Source organism: Quercus robur, chromosome 7, assembly GCF_932294415.1.
Source record: "Quercus robur chromosome 7, dhQueRobu3.1, whole genome shotgun sequence".
Classification (NCBI taxonomy): domain Eukaryota; kingdom Viridiplantae; phylum Streptophyta; class Magnoliopsida; order Fagales; family Fagaceae; genus Quercus; species Quercus robur.
Genome location: NC_065540.1, coordinates 45,237,527 through 45,257,162, shown reverse-complemented (window position 1 = coordinate 45,257,162; position 19,636 = coordinate 45,237,527). Strand labels below are relative to the sequence as shown.

General features: G+C 32.1%; 1 protein-coding gene and 1 long non-coding RNA gene across 2 annotated transcripts in view; one reads left to right on the top strand and one right to left on the bottom strand.

The window, feature by feature from the left end:
• The window catches only part of LOC126693644 (uncharacterized), a 76,646-nt gene that overhangs the window by 54,400 nt on the left and 2,610 nt on the right, over positions 1-19,636 (bottom strand). The window lies entirely within an intron of this gene.
• On the top strand, positions 14,244-18,516 carry LOC126693631 (putative disease resistance protein RGA1). Its single transcript, XM_050389684.1, has 3 exons — positions 14,244-17,299; positions 18,110-18,169; positions 18,307-18,516. The coding sequence occupies exon 1, from the start codon at positions 14,419-14,421 to the stop codon at positions 17,173-17,175; it is 2,757 nt and encodes a 918-aa protein (XP_050245641.1). The 5' UTR covers positions 14,244-14,418; the 3' UTR covers positions 17,176-17,299; positions 18,110-18,169; positions 18,307-18,516.

Sequence of the window (19,636 nt, the reverse complement as noted above, 5' to 3'; positions counted from 1 at the left end):
TTTTTTTTTTTTTTTATATATTGATTTTTATTAGTCTTTGTGAACAACTCTTCTTCTTTTTTTTTGGCTGAATAGTCTTTGTGAATAGCTTTGGTTCATCTTCTTCGAGTTCAATAATTTGAGAGAGAGAGAGAAAGAGAACAGAAGTGGGGGACAAAGCTTGTGAATGTCAGGAAGCAGAATGCAGATATGGGCTTGGCGTATTTTGGCTTTAGTGACTGTCATGGACAGTGATGGACTCACGGGTGTTTCATCATTCACGTAAGAGATTTTCAAGAAACCTCCTCCACGCTTCTTCTTCTTTTTTTTTTTTTTTTTCCTGACACAGTGAGATAAGAAACCTCCACTATACTGTAAGGAAAAGTAAATTATAATACAGTGCATCGGTGAAATTATTGTGATTTTCTTTTTTATACAAAAGTATTTTATTTAGGTATTATATAGTAAAATAGATGATATACGAATACCTAACATAACTCATAAAAAATAAAAAAGATCGTTGATGGGCATGGAGATCATCTACTTTTATGCTAGTCTGTCAGTGATAGACGGTGATGACAGTGAATTTGACAAAATGATAATCTCAATAAATAGGCGATAGTTGGCGTATTTGTCGAAATCTCATAAAATCGTAACAAGATTTTTTGAAAACGTATTCCATATTCACGAGAAATAAAACAAATTCATCAAATTGTACTCTGATAATAACTAATAAGTGTATGGGGCATTTCCAATTTTCCAGCTATCTGGAAAAAGCTAATAATTAATAATTAGATTACTAGCTTCATTGATATATTTAGGGTCTGTTTGGATAGAACTTATTTTGCTGAAACTGAAAATTGAAAACTGAAAACACTGTAGCAAATAAGTGAAAAAACGTGGATGATTATTTTGGTGATACGGGGTACTGTAGCTCAGCTGAAATTACTGTAGCAAATAAATATCAATTTTACTCTAATTTTTTTTTCTTTTCCTTCTTCAATTCACTCCTCACCGTACTAGCTAACGCCTATGCCATTGGAGAGTTCCACGCCCAATAGAGAAATCCACAAGAACGACCTATATCGATCCGACACCGGTGAAGAGCCGAGGAAGACAACCCAGTCCGACGCCGGCGAAGATCGGGTTCCTTCAGTGGTGGTGGATGGGTTGATCGGTTGCGGGTTTTTAATGGGTTTGATTTGCGTTTGCTTGGTGGATGGGTTGATCAGTTCCGTTTACTGGGTTTGATCATTTGATGGGTTTGATTTTTTTTTTTTTTTCACATGGGTTTACGGTTTTGGTTTCACTGTTTTGATCTTCTCAGTTGATGGGTTTGCTGGGTTTCAAGAAGATGAATCATGGGTTGATCGGCAGTGGGTAGATCCATTTGATCGTTGCTCCGGTTGATGGCTTGATCCATTTAATGACTATTGATTTTTTTTTCACATGGGTTTGATTTTTTTTCACATGGGTTTGATTCATATGGCTTTGGTTTCACTGTTTTGATCTTTTGTTTTGATGGGTTTGCGGTCCTTCATCATGTTCTGGGTTTGATCGATGAAGAACGCGAAAAATGGATTTGCTGGGCTTGTGCAATGAATCATGTTCTGGGTTTGATCATGTTCTGGGTTCATCATGTTCTGTGCTTGTGTAATGAATCACCGTTTTGATCAGACCAGCTGTGCTTGTGCAATGAATTTTGCTGCCTTGTGTTCATCGCGATTGGGTTTTGATGAAACGGTGCGTCTCGTATTTTCATTCCTGCGTTTCAGCTCATTCCTGCGTTTTTCATCTCAGCGTTTATTTTGGCTACTGTGGGTCTGTTTGGATAGAACTTATTTTGCTGAAACTGAAAACTTAAAACTGAAAACACTGTAGCAAAATAATTTTTAAATGTGTGAATAGTGCTGTGGGACCCATTTTTAATGAAACAGTTGATAAAAAGTGGAGTTTGTGGGACCCGTGAACAGTGCACAAGTGCACTGTTCACAGAGGACCGGGTCAACAATTGCTGCTGGTGAGAATATAAAAAAAAAAAAAAAAAAAAAAAAAAAAAACGCAGAAAACGTGAAACGTAGACGCGCAACGCTCTATACAAACACACACTGTGTAACGTGGGTCCCAGCAATTATTAAACGCAAACGTGAAACGTAGAGACAAACGTGGATCCAAACAGCCTCTTAGTTCAAGGTTTATGTCTTACTCCAATGAGATTTATGTATTGTCAATCACCAAAATAAACATGACGGAGTTGAGACCTAGTGACAAATAATGAATACACGTACACCTACTCCCATGCATGAAGGATGACTTTAATGCTATTTCAAATTTTTTAAAAAAAAATTTTTTATCTCATTGCACTCATTATTTCGGTGATGGGCAATGTGCTAATTTTATTTGACTGAGGCATAAATTTTGAATTAAATGAATTGAAAAATTTTATATTAAGGAATATATCAAATTAACCAAATTATATCTTGTTGCAAGTGCATTTGGCATCAATTTATTTAGTTTTTTTTTTTTTTTTTTGGTTAAAATATGATAAACTATATTTATACTTTGAAAATGTGAGCAAAAATAAGGTCTTAAAAAATTATACATAAAAGTTACTCGTAATAGCTAAAAATTTGTCAAATAAGTTGTAGGCGAACAAATTAAATCCAAACTTAAAATTTGAAGAACCACAATTGAATTTAATCTATGTTTGAAGTTCATTTGGGCTTCATTTTTCAAGTAAACAAGCAAATTGTTTATCCTTTTGAAACATCCAAAAAGAATATGCAATCTAATATAGTTAAATTTTTAAAATATGTAACCATGTTAATTTTTTTAGTAGGAGTTGTTGAATGTTCAAAATGTGTGTAAAACACCTTTGAACGTTTAGACCCCAAATTACAAATTATCAATTCAAGCTTATCAACAAATAATGTACATGCGGAAAATATAAATAAACTAAAACAAAATTGATAACATAATCTAAATCAAATAAAATCACATCCATAGCAGAAATTAAATGGCAAAAATTAAGGAAAGAGAGTTGCAAACACAAGGACAACACAGCGATGTGTTATCAAAGAGGAAACTAAAGCCTCCGGCATAAAACCTCTCCGCCGCCCTCCAACCGATCAATAATCCACTAAAGAATTAAGTTGGAATATATGAATAGTAGAAGACCCTCCAAGTCTAATCTACCTAGTGTACCTAAACCCTCCAAGCTCCTACTCCAATGAGGTTACGCCGAATCTATTTCTTATTTAGCTTACCGGATTCCGTTATAACCCATAGCATCAACCAATATGAATTGGTCCATTCCGAACTACTTCCCAGAGCACCAAAAAGCCTTCTCACATATACGAGTATGGTGAAAAAAGGATTTGACTAAAGAATCTCTCAAGAATGTAACAATGGAGAGGGTGAGAGTTGAGAAATTTGAAGAGTCACTATGTAAAGATTGTGGATGAGTCAATCTTGTTTTTGTCTAGGGGTTCTCTCTCAAAATTCTCTCTAGAAACTCTCTACATTTTGTGAGTATAAGGGGTATTTATATTGGAGTGAGAAAGGAATGCGAAGAGTCAGTTTTTCCATAATAGAGTGGACTGGCGACTTGGCCTCGCGACTTGACTGAGTCGCGAAGCTGCGAGCTAACTAAATGATCAGTCTGGATTTTTTGTCCTATAGTGCTATAGTTGGCATGACGGTTCAGCTTCTCTGCATGCTTCACTTGTATGCATCATCTAGCGGCTTGTCAATCGCGAGCTACCTGCAAGATCCAGTCGTGAGTCCCTGCTTCAGTGCACATTCTTGAGCATTTATTCACACTCTCTTACACACTACTCTTACATGGTTCCCACCTAAATACAAGGTTTCTAGGTGCTGAATTACAAGCAAATTGACACAGAATAAAGCCAACAAAATAGTTGATTAACTTCAACCTCAGTTGTAGACTCGTAGCTAAACTTATCCTATATTATTGCAATAAATTATTTATATTATTTTAATAAATTTTTGGTTAAAATAGGAGATAAAATAAAGCGTTAAAAGTAGCTATTTAAAAAAAATAAAAAAATGATGCTAATGAGATGAGCCTCACTTCTAATGGAAACACCTTTGTAGATAATTGGGTGGTTTGGTTGAAAATTTGATAACACACGCCACACTTCCCACCTACCAAAAATGGACAAACCGACAAACTATAATTTATTTTATATATGCTTTCTTTTTCTTTTTTTTGGCTTTGTGAATTTTATATATATGCTTTTTTTGACAAGCTAGAAAAGTGAGTCTTTTGGCACAATATTGTAAAAATTAGAGTTTATTAGGTTTATGTATACTGTGCAAAGTTTTTTAGCTAAATGAGGAGAGATACAAATTTCGGTATTGGTGATACCGAAATACAAGTAAAAGAAGAGAGAGAAACTGACAAATCTGATATAATTTTGGTATTACGGTATCCATATTGCCAAAATTCAAGAAAAAAGTGGAGAGAGAAACTAACATCAATTTCGTCAGTTGAATTGCCGAAATTGAATTTCCGTTAGATCTTTTTTTTTCTTTAGTTTTCCGTTTGGTTAGTTTATTCATAGTTTATTTTAGCTAAATGAGGAAAGATGCAAATTTCGGTATTGGTGATGCCGAAATACAAGTAAAAGAAGAGAGAGAAACTGGCAAATCTGATATAATTTTGGTATTACGGTATCCATGTTGCCGAAATTCAAGAGAAAAAGTGGAGAGAGAAACATAGTTTATTTTAGCTAAATGAGGAAAGATGCAAATTTCGGTATTGGTGATGCCGAAATACAAGTAAAAGAAGAGAGAGAAACTGACAAATCTGATATAATTTTGGTATTACGGTATCCATGTTGCCGAAATTCAAGAAAAAAGTGGAGAGAGAAACTGACATCAATTTCGTCAGTTGAATTGCTCAAGGGGATTGAACCCTTGCGCAAGGGTTGTTCCACATAAGAAGCAACCAGTAGACTACCGCGCAATTTCTCCGATCTATATGGGAACTAAATTAATTTATTCTAAACCTGGTAGGTATTTCAAGTTTTCAAAAAAAAAAAAAAAACACACACACACATTTTTTTATATACTTTCCAAAAATTGATAGTTATGATAACAAGAATGGTAAATTGAAATTATAGTTCATCCACGATGATGTCAAAATTAATTAATATTAACTAAATAAAAATAACAATTTTATAAAAACTAGTAACCAATTAAAAAGAACAAAGTTTAGTTACAAAATGAGTTGTAGCCTATGGTTATAACCTTACTCAATAAATTTTTATTGGAGGTGAATTTTGACAAATTCAGCAATGGCTTACATCTTCTTCTTATATCCTCCATGCTTGCAAAAATTTTAGAAAATTAAAGATCAATAACTATATCATCAATAAATTTTTTAAAATTAAAAACTTTTGTAGTTTAAAATTATGCATAAAATATAAGTTTATAGATCATATAGTAAATAATATTCAATTGACACAAAATTTGACATGTGTATTAAAAACATAAATGACATACAATTCAATGGTTAAATTATCAAAATATGCAGTAATATTTTATTTTATTGAGTAAGGCTACAACCAATTTTGTAACTAAATTTTGTCTAATTAAAAAATTATCGAAAAAAATTTGAATATTTTACAAACATATTACATGAAATAAAAAAGAAGATGATATTGTTAATATTTTTAAATTTAAGATAAATTTTGTTATTTATTTTATATTATTTTAATAGTATATCATAAGAATTTTTTTAGTAATCAAAGTTGGCAATACAAGTCATACTTGCATGATGTGTCTTGAGTTGTATAGCATAATTTTTCCATGACTTTTTTTTTTTTTTTTTTTCTTTTGAAAATTCACATAAATTGTATTAAAAATTCTTGGCGGATACTAGTAAGGTCATGCCAAATATAACCTCTTACTGAAGTGATTAATATTGACAAAGGCATAGAAGATGTTTAGGTATGTGCAAATTCTTTCCCCTCTTCAAGTTCTGCTCTTTTTAAGGGGAAAAAAATTTAATAAGTCACAAGTTAATCATAATCAACTAACCATGTTAACTCAAAATAAAAATTAAAAAAAAAAAAAAACAATGAAATGGGATCTACAAAGGATTTTATTTGAGTGTTTTTTCTTGTACCTATCATCATAATTAGATAATTGAAGTTACTTTCTAAGTTTTCCTTTCTTTCTCTCTTTATTTTTCTCATTTGTATTCTTTTAAGGAATTCGTCTTGCATATATTGGTGCACTATAAAAGTTCAAAGATTGGCTTGTATTTTTTAGACTATTAATAGTGTGGACTGTGGATTGAGTTGAGTTGAAAATTTTGCAAACCCAAACTTGACCTATCCTGAGTTTAAAATTAAAAAAATAATAAAAAATAAAAACTCAAGCCATGAAAAGCCAACCCAAAGATTTATAGTTAGGTTTCTGTAAGGACTCAATTTGTGACGATCTCAAACCGGTCTTGGGTTTGTACGTTAAAAAGGCCCAAACAATAAAATTTGTAGAGCGTGGGTGTTCAAGAACTAGATTAACTTCTTTAAAAGTAAAAAGATTCAACCTTACGTTTATAGATGGATTTGAACCGTTATAACAATCTGTTTTCCTTTGAAGCGAATACAGTTCTTTGGTTTTCAAGCTTTTTTCTTGAGTGTTCTTTGTGTTTTTCTCTATGTTCCGATCCTCTTCTGCATGCTTTTCTTTCATGTTATATACCGCCCTCTTCATACCATCTTCACGACACACGTGTAGGTTGGGTTCAGAAGATCTCTTTCTGTCCCATCTAACACCTTCTAGAACCTCCTTCTAGCAGCTGTAAGGCTGCTTCATCACTGTTCAGGCATCACTTCCACATTAATGCGGCCAGAGAGTTGGTTGAGAGGCAATTAATGCGGAGGTAGTTGTTGCCATAGATATTTGTTTGCCTTCTCTCTCTTACCTTTGGTCCCTTATCCCACATTTAGTGGTGACGTAGCTCCGAAGTATGTTTGTAACAAGATAGCGTCCTAATCGTCCTCGGACTCATATTGCCGAGAACGATTTTGTCCTCGGACGAATACTAAACTCATCTTTCGTGATATTCACTCTTCCTTTCGTTTGGTTACCCCTTCAATCTGATATGGGCCTCCTCGGATAGGTTTGCATCCTCAGATGGGCCACAGGCCCAATTAACTTGACTTTAATAATTTTAGTGACCGACCGGCCCGCACAGTTTCATTAGAGCACTAGCATTTAGGATACAAAAAAAAAAAAAAAAAACTTATTTTGCATCTTCAAATACTACTTTATTTATTTTACTAATTTATTTTTCAATTCATCCTATATCCCAATTTTTATTTTTACATACAACCCAATAAAATAATAAAAAGTATCCTTATCTCTCTCTTTCCTCCCACCATCTTTTTTTTTTTTTCACACACAATCACAAGATTAAATATTATTTTTTCTTTACAATTTATGAATAGTAAGGTTGCATATATGGAACCTTACTATTTAAAATTTGCAATTTTTTTAGGTATACAAACCTGAATGGAGTGGGTTTTTACTCTCTTGGGTTGTAAAATAGCAATTGAGAGGTGTTTACATCCCAATATTAGTGCTCTTAGACTAATGGGTTGAACAGACACCCCTAATTAACCATAGTCACAAAAACAAAACCAAGCATATTTGTGCTACTTATATATTTAACACCAAATTTATAAATAGCTCTTATTAATGAGTGTTCTCATGACAATTATTAAAAGTTTATTTTAGTAAAATTTTCATACCACTTTTAAAGAAATAAACAAAATTATCGAAATTTTTTTTTTTGTCTCATAATTTTTTTTTTAAATTGTTCATTAATAGGATTCGTTAACATTTCTGTAGGTAAATTTACAAATTTATGTATCAATCATATAAATACCTTTTTAGATAACTGGGAATAAGTGATTTGGTGAAAAATTGATCACTCATGCCGACACTTCCGGCAAAAAGAGGACAAACCGACAAATTATAACTTCTTTTTCTTTCCTTTTTGACAAGTTATATAGAAAAGTTCTTTTAATATAGTATTTTTTTTAACTAGTTCTTGTGAATAGTTTTGGTTCATCTTCTTCCAGTTCAATAATTTGAGAAGGAGAGAATTTCCTAAAAACCTATACTCTAATCACTAATGTAAAGGAAGAGTACGTAAGTCATAAAATATTGTGCAACATTGCATGTGCTCCGTGTTGGAAAAGTAAATCGTGCATCAATTAGATGAAAGGCATAAAATTTGAAGGACAAAGTTTAGATATAAAATTAATTGTAAAGTATAGTGTGCGTTTGAGAAGTGCGTTTGCGTTTCTAAACGCACGTTTTGCGTTTTCAGTTCTTTTTTTTTTTTTTTTTTTTTGCACGCATTTTGGCCAATTTTTTTACCGTTCATTCATTGTTGCGCAGCAAATATTTGACTTTTCTCCGTAAACAGTGCACACCGTGCATTGTTTACAGGCCCACAAATTATATTTTTCAGCAACTTTTTCATTAAAAATGGGTCCCACGGTACTATTCACACATTTAAAAATTATTTTGCTACAGTATTTTTCAGTTTTCAGTTTCAGTTTTCAGTTTTCAGTTTTCAGTTGTATCCGAACGGACCCTTAATATCTTTTTATTGGATGTAAATTTTGACAAATCCACCATTGGATTACATCTTTTTCTTATATCCTCCATGCTTGTAAAATTTCAAGAAAATTAAAGATCAATAGTTATGTCATCGATAAATTTTTTAAATTGCAAGTTTTTGTAATTTAAAATTATGCACAAAATATAAGCTTATAGATCGTATAGTAAATGATATCCGATTGACACAAAATTTAACATGTGTATTAAGGGCGTAAAGAACATGTAATTTAACGGTTAAATTTTCAAAATATGTTATAGTATTTATTTTATTGAATGAGTTTGTAGCCTTAAACTACAACCAATTTTGTAACTAAACTTTGTCCAAATTTGAATTAAATGAATGGAAAAAATTTACATTATTAAGGAATACAACAAACTAACCAAATTATATTTTGTTGCTAATGCATTTGTCATCAATTTATTTAGATTTTTTATGAAAGTATGATAAACCATATTTGTACTTCTACAACGTATAGAAAAATAAGGTCTTAAAAAATTGTACATAAAAATTAATAGCTAAAATTTTTTCAAATAAGTTGTAGGCAAACAAATTAAATCCAAACTTAAAATTTGAAGAAAAATCACAATTCATCTACCAAAAAAAAAAAAAAAAAAAACACACACACACACACAATTGAATTTAATCTTTTGGACTTCATTTTTCAAGTAAATAAGTAAAGTGCCTATTCTTTTGAAACATGTAAAATATATATATAATAGTTAAAATTTTCAAAATATATAACTATATTAATTTTTTTAGCAGGACATAAAAAACCAATTTAACAATTAAATTTTCAAAATATATTAATTTCAAATGGATTATTTATATTATTTTAATAAATTTTCAGTTAAAATAGATAGGAGATAAGTTAAAATGTTAAAGTAGCTATTTTTTAAAGAAATGAGCCTCACTTGAAAATTTGATAATACATGCCACACTTCCCGCGTTCCAAAAAAGAACAAACCAACAAATTGTAATTTATTTTTTATATGCTTTTTGACAAGATAGAAAAAGTTGTTTTAATATACCGCTTTTTATCAGTCTTTGTGAACAGCTTTGGTTCATCTTCTTCTTTTTCTTTGAGTTCAATAATTTGAGAGAGAGATAGAGTGAGGGGGTGGAGTCTAGGTACAAAGATTTTCAGGAGTAGAGTGCGTAATTTGGCTTTGACTTTTTATCTAAGAAATGTCCAAGAAACTTCCAGTCTAGTGTAAGGAAAGGTAAATCATAAAATATTGTGCATCAGTTCAAGGAAAAGTAAATCATAATATTGTGCATCGTTGATGGCTATTATGGTTTAGTGGTTGGTGATCTTAGTAGGACAATTGTTGGCCCGGAGTGCTTTGGGTTTATTGGGTTGTCCTTTAATTGATTTGACCTTAATTAATTATATTGGTTATATTTTGTGTGTTTCGTAAAAATTATTTTTGTCAATTTATTTTATTATTTAATTTATTTTTACTATTATTTATGGGTCTTATTATACTTTTTAGTATTATTTATGGGTCCTGCTGTACTATTTCAACTAACTTTTATCTTTATCTACAATACTTTTAATAAAATATTTTCAATTTTAATAAAATAGATGAATCCCAAACAGACCCTTACACTAAATTTGTTTTCTTGTTAGAACATTTTTCCCGTTCCTTTTTGCGTGTTTGATTCTAAAAATAAAAAAATAAAAAATAATTGTCTTACATAGTTAAAAAAAAAAGTGTTGTACTTAGCATAATTTAGTGGTGTAATTGTACATGATAGTGTAAGATATTATTCTCATACCCAATTCTGGTGTTATCCTTTTTCCTTTTTCAGTAAAGCCTTTCTTCTCACCTCGTTGATGAAGTTTTCTACTTTGTACAGACAAATTACACGTGGGATGTGTTGTCGCAAACCTGTTATTATTATTATCTTGTAAAGAAAATACACCAACATATCTAGATGGAAATATTTCCATCAGTCAAACCTATATTGTTTGGGTTATGCAGGATTTTTTTAAATGGATCAATGGAGCTTTTATTATTACAACTTACTATTTATATCATTTAAAAAAGAAAACTTTTTTTTTTTTTTTTTGTGATTCTAGATGACAAGAGAGTGATCTGTCATTTGGATTCATTGTTTTATTTCCTTTGATGTACTAAATCTGCAAAATAGTGTTCCAATGCTTGTTGTATATTGGCTATTAGTGTTATTGTATTATTTTTAGTGGCACTGTTAAGAGTAATTTGTGTAACGTAAGATGAATAGAGATAATTTATTTTTTATTTCTAAAATAATCATAAAGATGAAATTGAAAATGCACAAAATGAAAAACGCTAGTGATTTTGATTCATTGCAATAGAAGTGTAAAGAAACATGAAACATGAAAGCTCAATTATCACAGAGCAAAGTTTAAATTCTATCATATTTAAAAAAGAAAAAAAAAAAAGCGAGGGGTTTTTTTAAATTCTATCATATCTTCTAATTATTGGCCTTTGTTCCTGCTGATATTCATCATGTTGGTTTATCTTTTCTATGCGGAAAAAAGAAAAGAGGGTTTCACGCGTTTCGAAAAGAGGACCTTTATATATTGCTTCTTATTAGTCTTTGTCAACAGTTTTGGTTCATCTTCTTGTTCGAGTTCAATAATTTGAGAGAGAGAGAGAGAGAGAGTGGAGGGTGGGGACGGGGGGCAAGGCTTTAATTTTCTGGAGCAGAATGCAGATGTAGGGCTTGGTTACTTTTACGCATGATATGTAAGAAATTTTCAAGAAACCTCCAATCTAATGGATGTGTGGACATGGGGATGAGATGACCTGGAAATGATTTTAAGCTAAGCTTTGATGCAAACAAAAAAAAATATATATATATTTCTTGATGTTGCATTAAGAGTGAGTTTGAGAATAACTTATTTAATTGAAATTAAATTTTTTTTTACTGAATGTACTATAGGTAAGTTAAAAGGTAATTGAAATAGTATAATGAGATTCATGAATAGTATTAAAAAATACAATAAAACCCATGAATAATAATAAAAATAAATTGAATATACTTTGTCTTTAGAAATTCATAGTTAGAAACGTTGTCAAGCTCAATTGGTACTTTGAAGTATTTGAGATATCTCAACTTATGTGGAAATAGGAATATCAAGAAATTGCCTGACTCCAATTGCGATCTACAAAATTTGGAAACTTTGATATTATGGGAGTGTGAAGATCTTGAAGAGTCACCAAGAGATATAAGAAAGATAGTTAGCCTCAGATGTTTTGAAATAACAAGAAGACAAACGCATTCACCCGCCAACGGAATGAACAAAATTTCTCTCTAAACTAGTTTAGAGAGAAACCTACAAACTTATCATATATCTTTATAATGAGTGAATTTTGAAAATCAAAACGTTAAATTGCATGTTCTTATTACATTCTTAATGCTTACAAAATTTCAAGAAAATCAAAGATTAATTACTATGACATCAAGTAAATGTTATAATTTCAAGTTTTTGTGATCTAAAGTTGTATATAAAAAATAAGTTAATTGATCAAATAGTAAATAACATCTAATTTGAACGAAATTTGATATGTATGTTAAGAATATAAGGAATATGAAATTCAACGGTTAGATTTTCAAAATTCACAATATATACATATATATATATATATATATGAGAAGTTTGAAGAGTTTTTCTCTAAACTAGTTTGGAGAGAAACTTTGTACCAACGAAATTGATTGCATGCCTTCTCTTCGATATTTGTGAATGGAGGTCTAGCATATGCACTACTAAACACTATGTCAAGGAGCATGAAGAAGGCTCCATTTTGAAAGCACTTACTTTTATCATAGAAAGTGTAAAAAAACTTGAGAGCAATTATATATCATATGGAGCGAGGTTAAAATTCTATCATATTAAAATTTAAAAAGAAATGAAAAAGCAAACTTGTATTTTCATTTTCTTATCTTTTAAGGGTCATACTGACAAGTACCCTAAGGGCACTCGTTAACAATTTATTTTAGGAAAGTTTTGACATCATTTTTATGAGAAATGAAAAAAGCTGTCAAAACATTAATTGTTTTTTTTAATTTTTTTATTTTCCCATAAAAACTTTCTTTAATTGAATTCTTAACCAGTGCCCTAAGGACACTCGTTAGCATTTTCCATATTTTAATTATTGGCATATGTTCTTCTTGGTGTTCACCTTGGTTTATCTATGTGGAAAAAAGAAAAGAGGAGTTCACACTTCACAAGAATAATAACATCACTGTTAATTTTATTAGACTGAGGCATAAATTTTGAATTAAATGAATGAAAAAAATTACATTAGTGAATAAAACAAATTCATCAAATTATATCCTTTTTTTTTATAGGAACCAAATCATATACTATATTTGACATCAGTTTAAACAACTCTTTGCTGAAAGTATACTAAACTGTTATAGTATATTTGTATTTTTGAACCTTTTGTTTCTCAAAAAAAAAAAAAAAATTTTGTATTTTTGAAAAAGTAAAAAAAAATTTAAAAACTTAACATAAAAGTAAATAGTTAAAAAATTTGTCAAATAAGTTGTAGGCAAACAAATTAAATTCAAACTTAAAAATTGAAGGAAAATCACAAGTCATCGAAAAAACAAAAACCACAGTTGAATTTAATCCGTATTTGAAGCTCATTTGGGCTTCATTTTTCCAAGTAAACAAGCAAAGGGTCTCAAAATAAGATAAAGCTTTAAAGTAGTTATTTTTTAAGAAATTGGGATACTTTAACTTTTTTTCCAGTGGAAACACCTTTGTAGGTAACAAAGTGGTTTGGTTTTTTGTGTAAAGAAATTTCCAAGAAACCTCCACTCTAGCGTAAAGGAGAAAAAGTGAGTCATAAAATATCGTGCATCAGTGCATGTGCTCACTAGTGCAAGCAAAAGTGAATCATAATATTGTGCATCGGCGGTGAAATTATTGTAATTTTCTTTTTTATATACAAGTAATTTTATGTAAGCATTATATAGGATGTGTTTGGATAGAACTTATTTTACTGAAATTGAAAACTGAAAACTGAAAACACTAGCAAAATAATTTTTAAATGTGTGAATAGTACTGTGGGACCCATTTTTAATGAAAAAATTGATAAAAAATGAAATTTGTGGATCCGTAAACAGTGCATATGTGCACTGTTCACCATAGAAAGTCAACTTTTGTGGTTACTGTTCATTGAACAGTAACCGCAATACTCAAAACGCGTGAAAAAAAAAAAAAAAAAAAAAAAAAAAAAAAAAAAGAGCAAAACGCAGCAAGACAGACGCAAACGCAGGTTCCAGTATAGTAAAAACCTCATAAAATCGTAACAATTATTTTTTTTTTGGGTAGAAATTTGAAAACGCATTCCATATTCATGAGAGAAAAAAAAAAAAAAATCTTCAAATTATACCCTGACCAAAAGGATAAAGTAGTAAAAGTCTCCAAACGTTTGTCAAAAAGTGGCTGACAGAAAGAAAATCAATTTGGAATTTAGTCCGCATTTGTCAAAAAGTAAATGAGTAAAGCCCAACCTTTTTTTGAAATTTGAAGCACTGACTTTGACCAAAAAGAAACAGAGCGTGCAAAGAAACAGTGAAGAAGAAACGTTGCACTTTCCTCTCTTATTACTGGCCTCTCTCTCTCTGTCTCTGTCTCTGTTCGTCTTTTAAGTTTTCCTCCGCAACAAAATATTTGTTCACACTCACACCAGTTCCATTGCAAAACCAACGTTCTCATTTAACAAAGTCACAAGCAACTGTAACTCTTCTCTTCCTCCACCTCAAAGAACATGACGGAGTTGGTCTATTCCATTGCATCAAACGTCATTGACAAGATAGGGACCCATGCTTTCCAAGAGTTTTGCTCGGCAGGGGGCATTTCCGAAGACACGAAAAAGCTTGAGCTCACCATGTCCATCATCCAAGCTGTGCTGCTTGATGCTGAGGAGAAGCAAGTGAAAAACCGAGGCCTGACTGTTTGGTTGGGGCAACTCAAAGATGTCTTTCATGATGCGACGGATGTGCTGGATGAGTTCGAGTGTGAAGCTCTGCGGAGGCAAGTGGTGCAAAAATATGGAAACACTAGCAATCAGGTACGTGACTCCATTTCTTCTTCTTCTTTTAACCCGCTTGGCTTCAGTTATAAAATGAGTCAAAAAATCAATGGGATAAGAGAGAGTTTGGAAGAGCTAGCAAAGAAGAGAGCTCTATTTAATCTTGAGGAGCGGTCTGAAGATCAAAATATTGTGCACAGGGAGAGGGAGATGACCCACTCCTTTGTTCCTGATTCTGATGTTATTGGGAGGGTTGATGACAAGCAAAAGATAATAGATCTTTTGATGCACCCAGGGAACAATAGTAATGTTTCTGTGATTTTTATAGTGGGAATCGGAGGTCTGGGCAAAACCACACTTGCTCAGTGGGTGTATAATGATGAAAGGATAGCTACAAATTTTGACTCCAGAATATGGGTGTGTGTTTCAGAAGACTTTTGTGTTTTAAAATTAGCAAAAGAGATCCTGAAGTCTGCAGGAGGTGCGATTAGTGAGAATATGAGTATGGATTTGGTGCAAGCTAGTTTAAGAAGTACTTTAAAGGAAAAAAGATTTTTTATTGTTTTGGATGATGTCTGGAATGAGGATCGTAACAAATGGATTGGCCTTAAGAAATTGTTAATTGGAGTACAAGGAAGTAAAGTTCTTGTCACTACACGTAGTCACAAAGTTGCCTTAACGATGGCTCCTGGACCAATCCATGACATAGAAGGTCTTCCAGACGAGGATTGTTTGTCCTTGTTCATAAGATGCGCATTCAATGAAGGAGAGCATGAACAGTATCCAAAACTAGTAGAGATTGGAAAACAAGTAGTGGAAAAATGCAAAGGCGTTCCTTTGGCTGTGAAGACTTTAGGGAGCTTACTTTATTCTAAAACCGAGGTGCGTGATTGGATCTCTATAAGGGATAATGAGATATGGAAACTGGAGCAAAAGGAAGAAGACATTTTACCGGCATTAAGATTGAGTTACAATAGATTGCCATCGTACTTGAAACAATGTTTTGCTTATTGCTCATTGTATCCAAAGGATTTTAGATATAGTAATCAGGATTTAATTCAGGGTTGGATGGCAAATGGGCTCCTCAAAAAGTCCAACAATAGTACAGAAGAGATGGAAGATATTGGGGAACGATATTTAAAAGAGTTGTTATCAAGATCTTTCTTTCAAGAAGTTCAAATCAATGACACTATTCGGTGGTCATTTAAAATGCATGATCTGTTACATGATCTTTCATTATATGTTGCACAAAATGATTATTGCTTAATTGAAGACACTAACAACACCAACAAATTTGAAAAGGCTAGACACGTTTCAATTTTGGACCATAAGTTGGGTGTTGATGCAACAATAACTTTTTTACACAAGTTGAGTAACAGCATGCGGACTATTAATTTCTCATTTGATGATTGGGGCCAATTTGATTCTATTGATATTAATGAATCTTTGGTGGATACATGCATCTCAAGGTTTAAGCACTTGCGATTGCTAAATTTAAGAAATTCAACGTTGGAAACGTTGTCAAGCTCAATTAGTACTTCGAAGCATTTGAGATATCTCAACTTACGTGGAAATAAGAAAATAAAGAAATTACCTGACTCCATTTGCGATCTACAAAATTTGGAAACTTTGATATTATATGACTGTAAAGGGCTTGAAGAGTTGCCAAGGGATATAAGAAAGATGGTTAGCCTCAGATATTTTGAGATAACCACAAAACAAACGCGTTTACCCGCCAACGGAATCGAGTGCATGTCTTCTCTTCGACATTTGTCCTTTCACAGCTGTCATAGACTAGAGTGTTTTAATGAAGGAATCCAACGCCTCACCGCCCTTCGCTACTTGAGCTTCAGTGGATGTGGAAGCCTGATATCTTTGCCGCAAGGTATGAAACACCTAACCGCGTTGGAATTTCTGAATATTGGATATTGTAAAAAACTTAATTTAATGGAAAGGGATCATGACTACCCGACAAGTCTTCAAACACTCCATATTGCGGGATTGCCACAATTAGTGAGTTTGCCCCAAGGGCTTAAAGGATCTGCCGACACTCTACAATTTTTACGTATTGTTGAGTGTGAGAACTTGGGGGTATTGCCAGAGTGGCTTCCCGATCTCAGTTCTGTTCGCAAGCTTCAGATTGGGTTCTGCCGAAAATTATCGTCTCTGCCAGAAGGGATGGATCGCCGAAAATATTTAAGAGAACTGCAGATTTTTGTTTGTCCATGGAGCGCTGAAGAACACCGGGCCTTTACTCCTGAAGAGGACGATACCATAATCCGAGCCCATGCCCGGTTCGGAAACAAGTGGGCCACAATAGCCCGACTCCTCTCGGGTCGGACCGGCAACGCGATAAAGAACTACTGGAACTCGACGCTCAAGCGAAAGTGCTACTCCGATGGAGGGTACGATGGTAATTTCGACCAGCAACAGTTACAGCCGTTGAAGCGGTCCATGAGTGCGGGTTCGGTGCCCCCGTGCCCATTTACATGAACCCGAGCAGCCCATCCGGATCGGACGTCAGCGATTCGAACTTTTTATGAGCAGGAGGAGAGATTATGAGCAGGAGGTCGGCAAAGATTGGGGCAAGATGGTCGAATTCAGTTTTGATGAGTAGGTAAGGGCTAAAATCTTTCTTCCTCTTCTCTTCTACGTAAGCTCTGTTCTTCTATCTTACTAACCTAAAAGTCTGATTGTTTGTGGAATTAAATCGCAATAAGCAACAACTAACCCAGAAATCGTTTCTACTTTTCTTTTTCTTTTTTAAAAATAAAAGGGTAATACATATTATAGCAATAATATGATTTTTTTTTCCTACTTTTCTTTGGTTCATAATTTAAGGTAGAGATAAATTGAAAAAAAATAAGTTATGAAATGTAAAAGATAATTTGTCATTTTTTTTTTTTGTTATAAAGATTTGAGTCTATGGAGAATAAAAGAGTAGACAAATTATGAACTCTATTCTTGTCTCTCTGTTTTTTTGGTTGTATTTATTGAATTAATTCACAATAAAAAAACAACTAACCAAGACCGATTTTTTGTTTTTTGTTTTTTGTTAACAAAAGGGCAATAATAATTTAAGATAGAAATAAATTGAAAAAAAAAGTATGTTATGGAATGAAAAAGATAATTGTTTTTTGGTTTTAAAGATTGAGTCTATGGAGAATAAAAGAGTAGACAAATTATGAACTCTATTCTTGTCTTTGATGGGAGAAAATTTTAAAATCTTGTAATCTTTTCATTTCCTCTCTCTAAAAGTGAGCTGAACATGGTGTTAATGAGCTTATTTGGCCTGTATTTTCTGACTAGGAGTAGATGCAATGCAAACATATAAAGTCATATTATCAAGGATGTACAAAATCTATATTTTTGTGAAATTGGCATTATTTTTAAATATATTTGATTCTTCTTGTTTCTAAATTGACAGATGATCTTGGAAGATTGTTCTCTCAGAAAAGGATGTTCCTTGTGCTTAAAATTGCCACTGGTAAGATATATTTTTTTAATTTTTAATTTTCAGTGTTCAATCTAGTGAATGATTGCATTGGATTTACATTTCTTAGTACCAGTGGATTTTCTTCAATTTATACTCATCTAATGATTCCATGCTTCAAAACATTGCAGCTTATCAATTCAGCCATAACATGCAGCACAGAAAGTCTCAGCCTTCTCTTGTATTGTAAATAATTTTAATAATATTGTGGTGTGCATTTAGTTTTTGTAATGATTAATGGAGTGATGTGTGTTTATTTTATGATTTCAATTGTAATTCATGTATTATCTAATTTGCACAATGTTTTAGTAACTTGAGTCATGTGTGTGTTATTGATTGTTTGTCTTTGCTTCTTGGTTATTGGAGTTATTCAAATGAAATTATTTGTTGTGCTTTATCATTTAATTGAAAAAAAATTGAAGTTTGAAATTATTTTCATGTGATGTAAAATAACTAATAGCATTAGAATATTTGGTAAGCCAACAATGTGAAAATTGTAATTTTATGGAAGTGGAATACTACCTAGAAGTTTGCTTTAGCCATCAATTGTTGGTTCCAAATGTCAATCTGTTTTGAAAATTTGGTATTTTAAACACCCAAAGTTCTCATATCTACTGAGTGGCCTTAATGCCCAAAGAGGACTAAAGACTGAAGATTGTTCTAAATCAAGATGACTATACCAAGGAGATATTGGTGAGTATTGTGTATAAGTTGCTTGTAAATTTGGCCTCCATTGTTTGCTGAGTTTCACACAATTTTGACTATAATTGATGCCTCTTGTTTTTGAAGATTTGTCAAGTTTTCGTGGAAGATTCTTCTAAGGAAAAGGGATTCCTTTAGCTTAAAATTTCTTTTCCAGGTGAGATTTCAGAGTTTGAATGTAAAAAAATCCATGATGATGTGAAAGCAACAAAGAATGACATTGAATTAGCCATTAAAGTAGCTTAGTGTCTCACCTATGCATACTTGATTGAATTGGTCTTTCTTGTAGGTCATACATGGCTCTCTCAAAACTTGCTGTTGATTTTGGTAGAGAATCTATGTTGTCATTGCAATGGTTTTTTAGCTCACGACATGCACTTGTGATATCTACTAACTCATGAAAACTTGCTATAGCTCTGAGATTTGGAGGATTACCAAAGGTGAATATTTGATGAAGCAAAAATTTCCTGCTTGCCACATGTTTGGTGGTGAGCATATGCATAGCTTCTTCAAAAATTTCCAAACCCCTAACTATTAAATCCAGAGTTATTGTAATCCTAAAAAAAAAAAACAAACTTCAATTTTTTTACTTAGTGAACACCAGAGAAGATATATGTAGTTTTGTGTGTGAAGGCTGTACTTTTTAATCTCATTTTACACTTAAAAACCTTGATTCTTCTTGGATATTAATTAGGCTAAATCCACTAAATGAACACTATTGACTTCTAGATTTAGGTACTTTTTACTTTCATTTTCAAG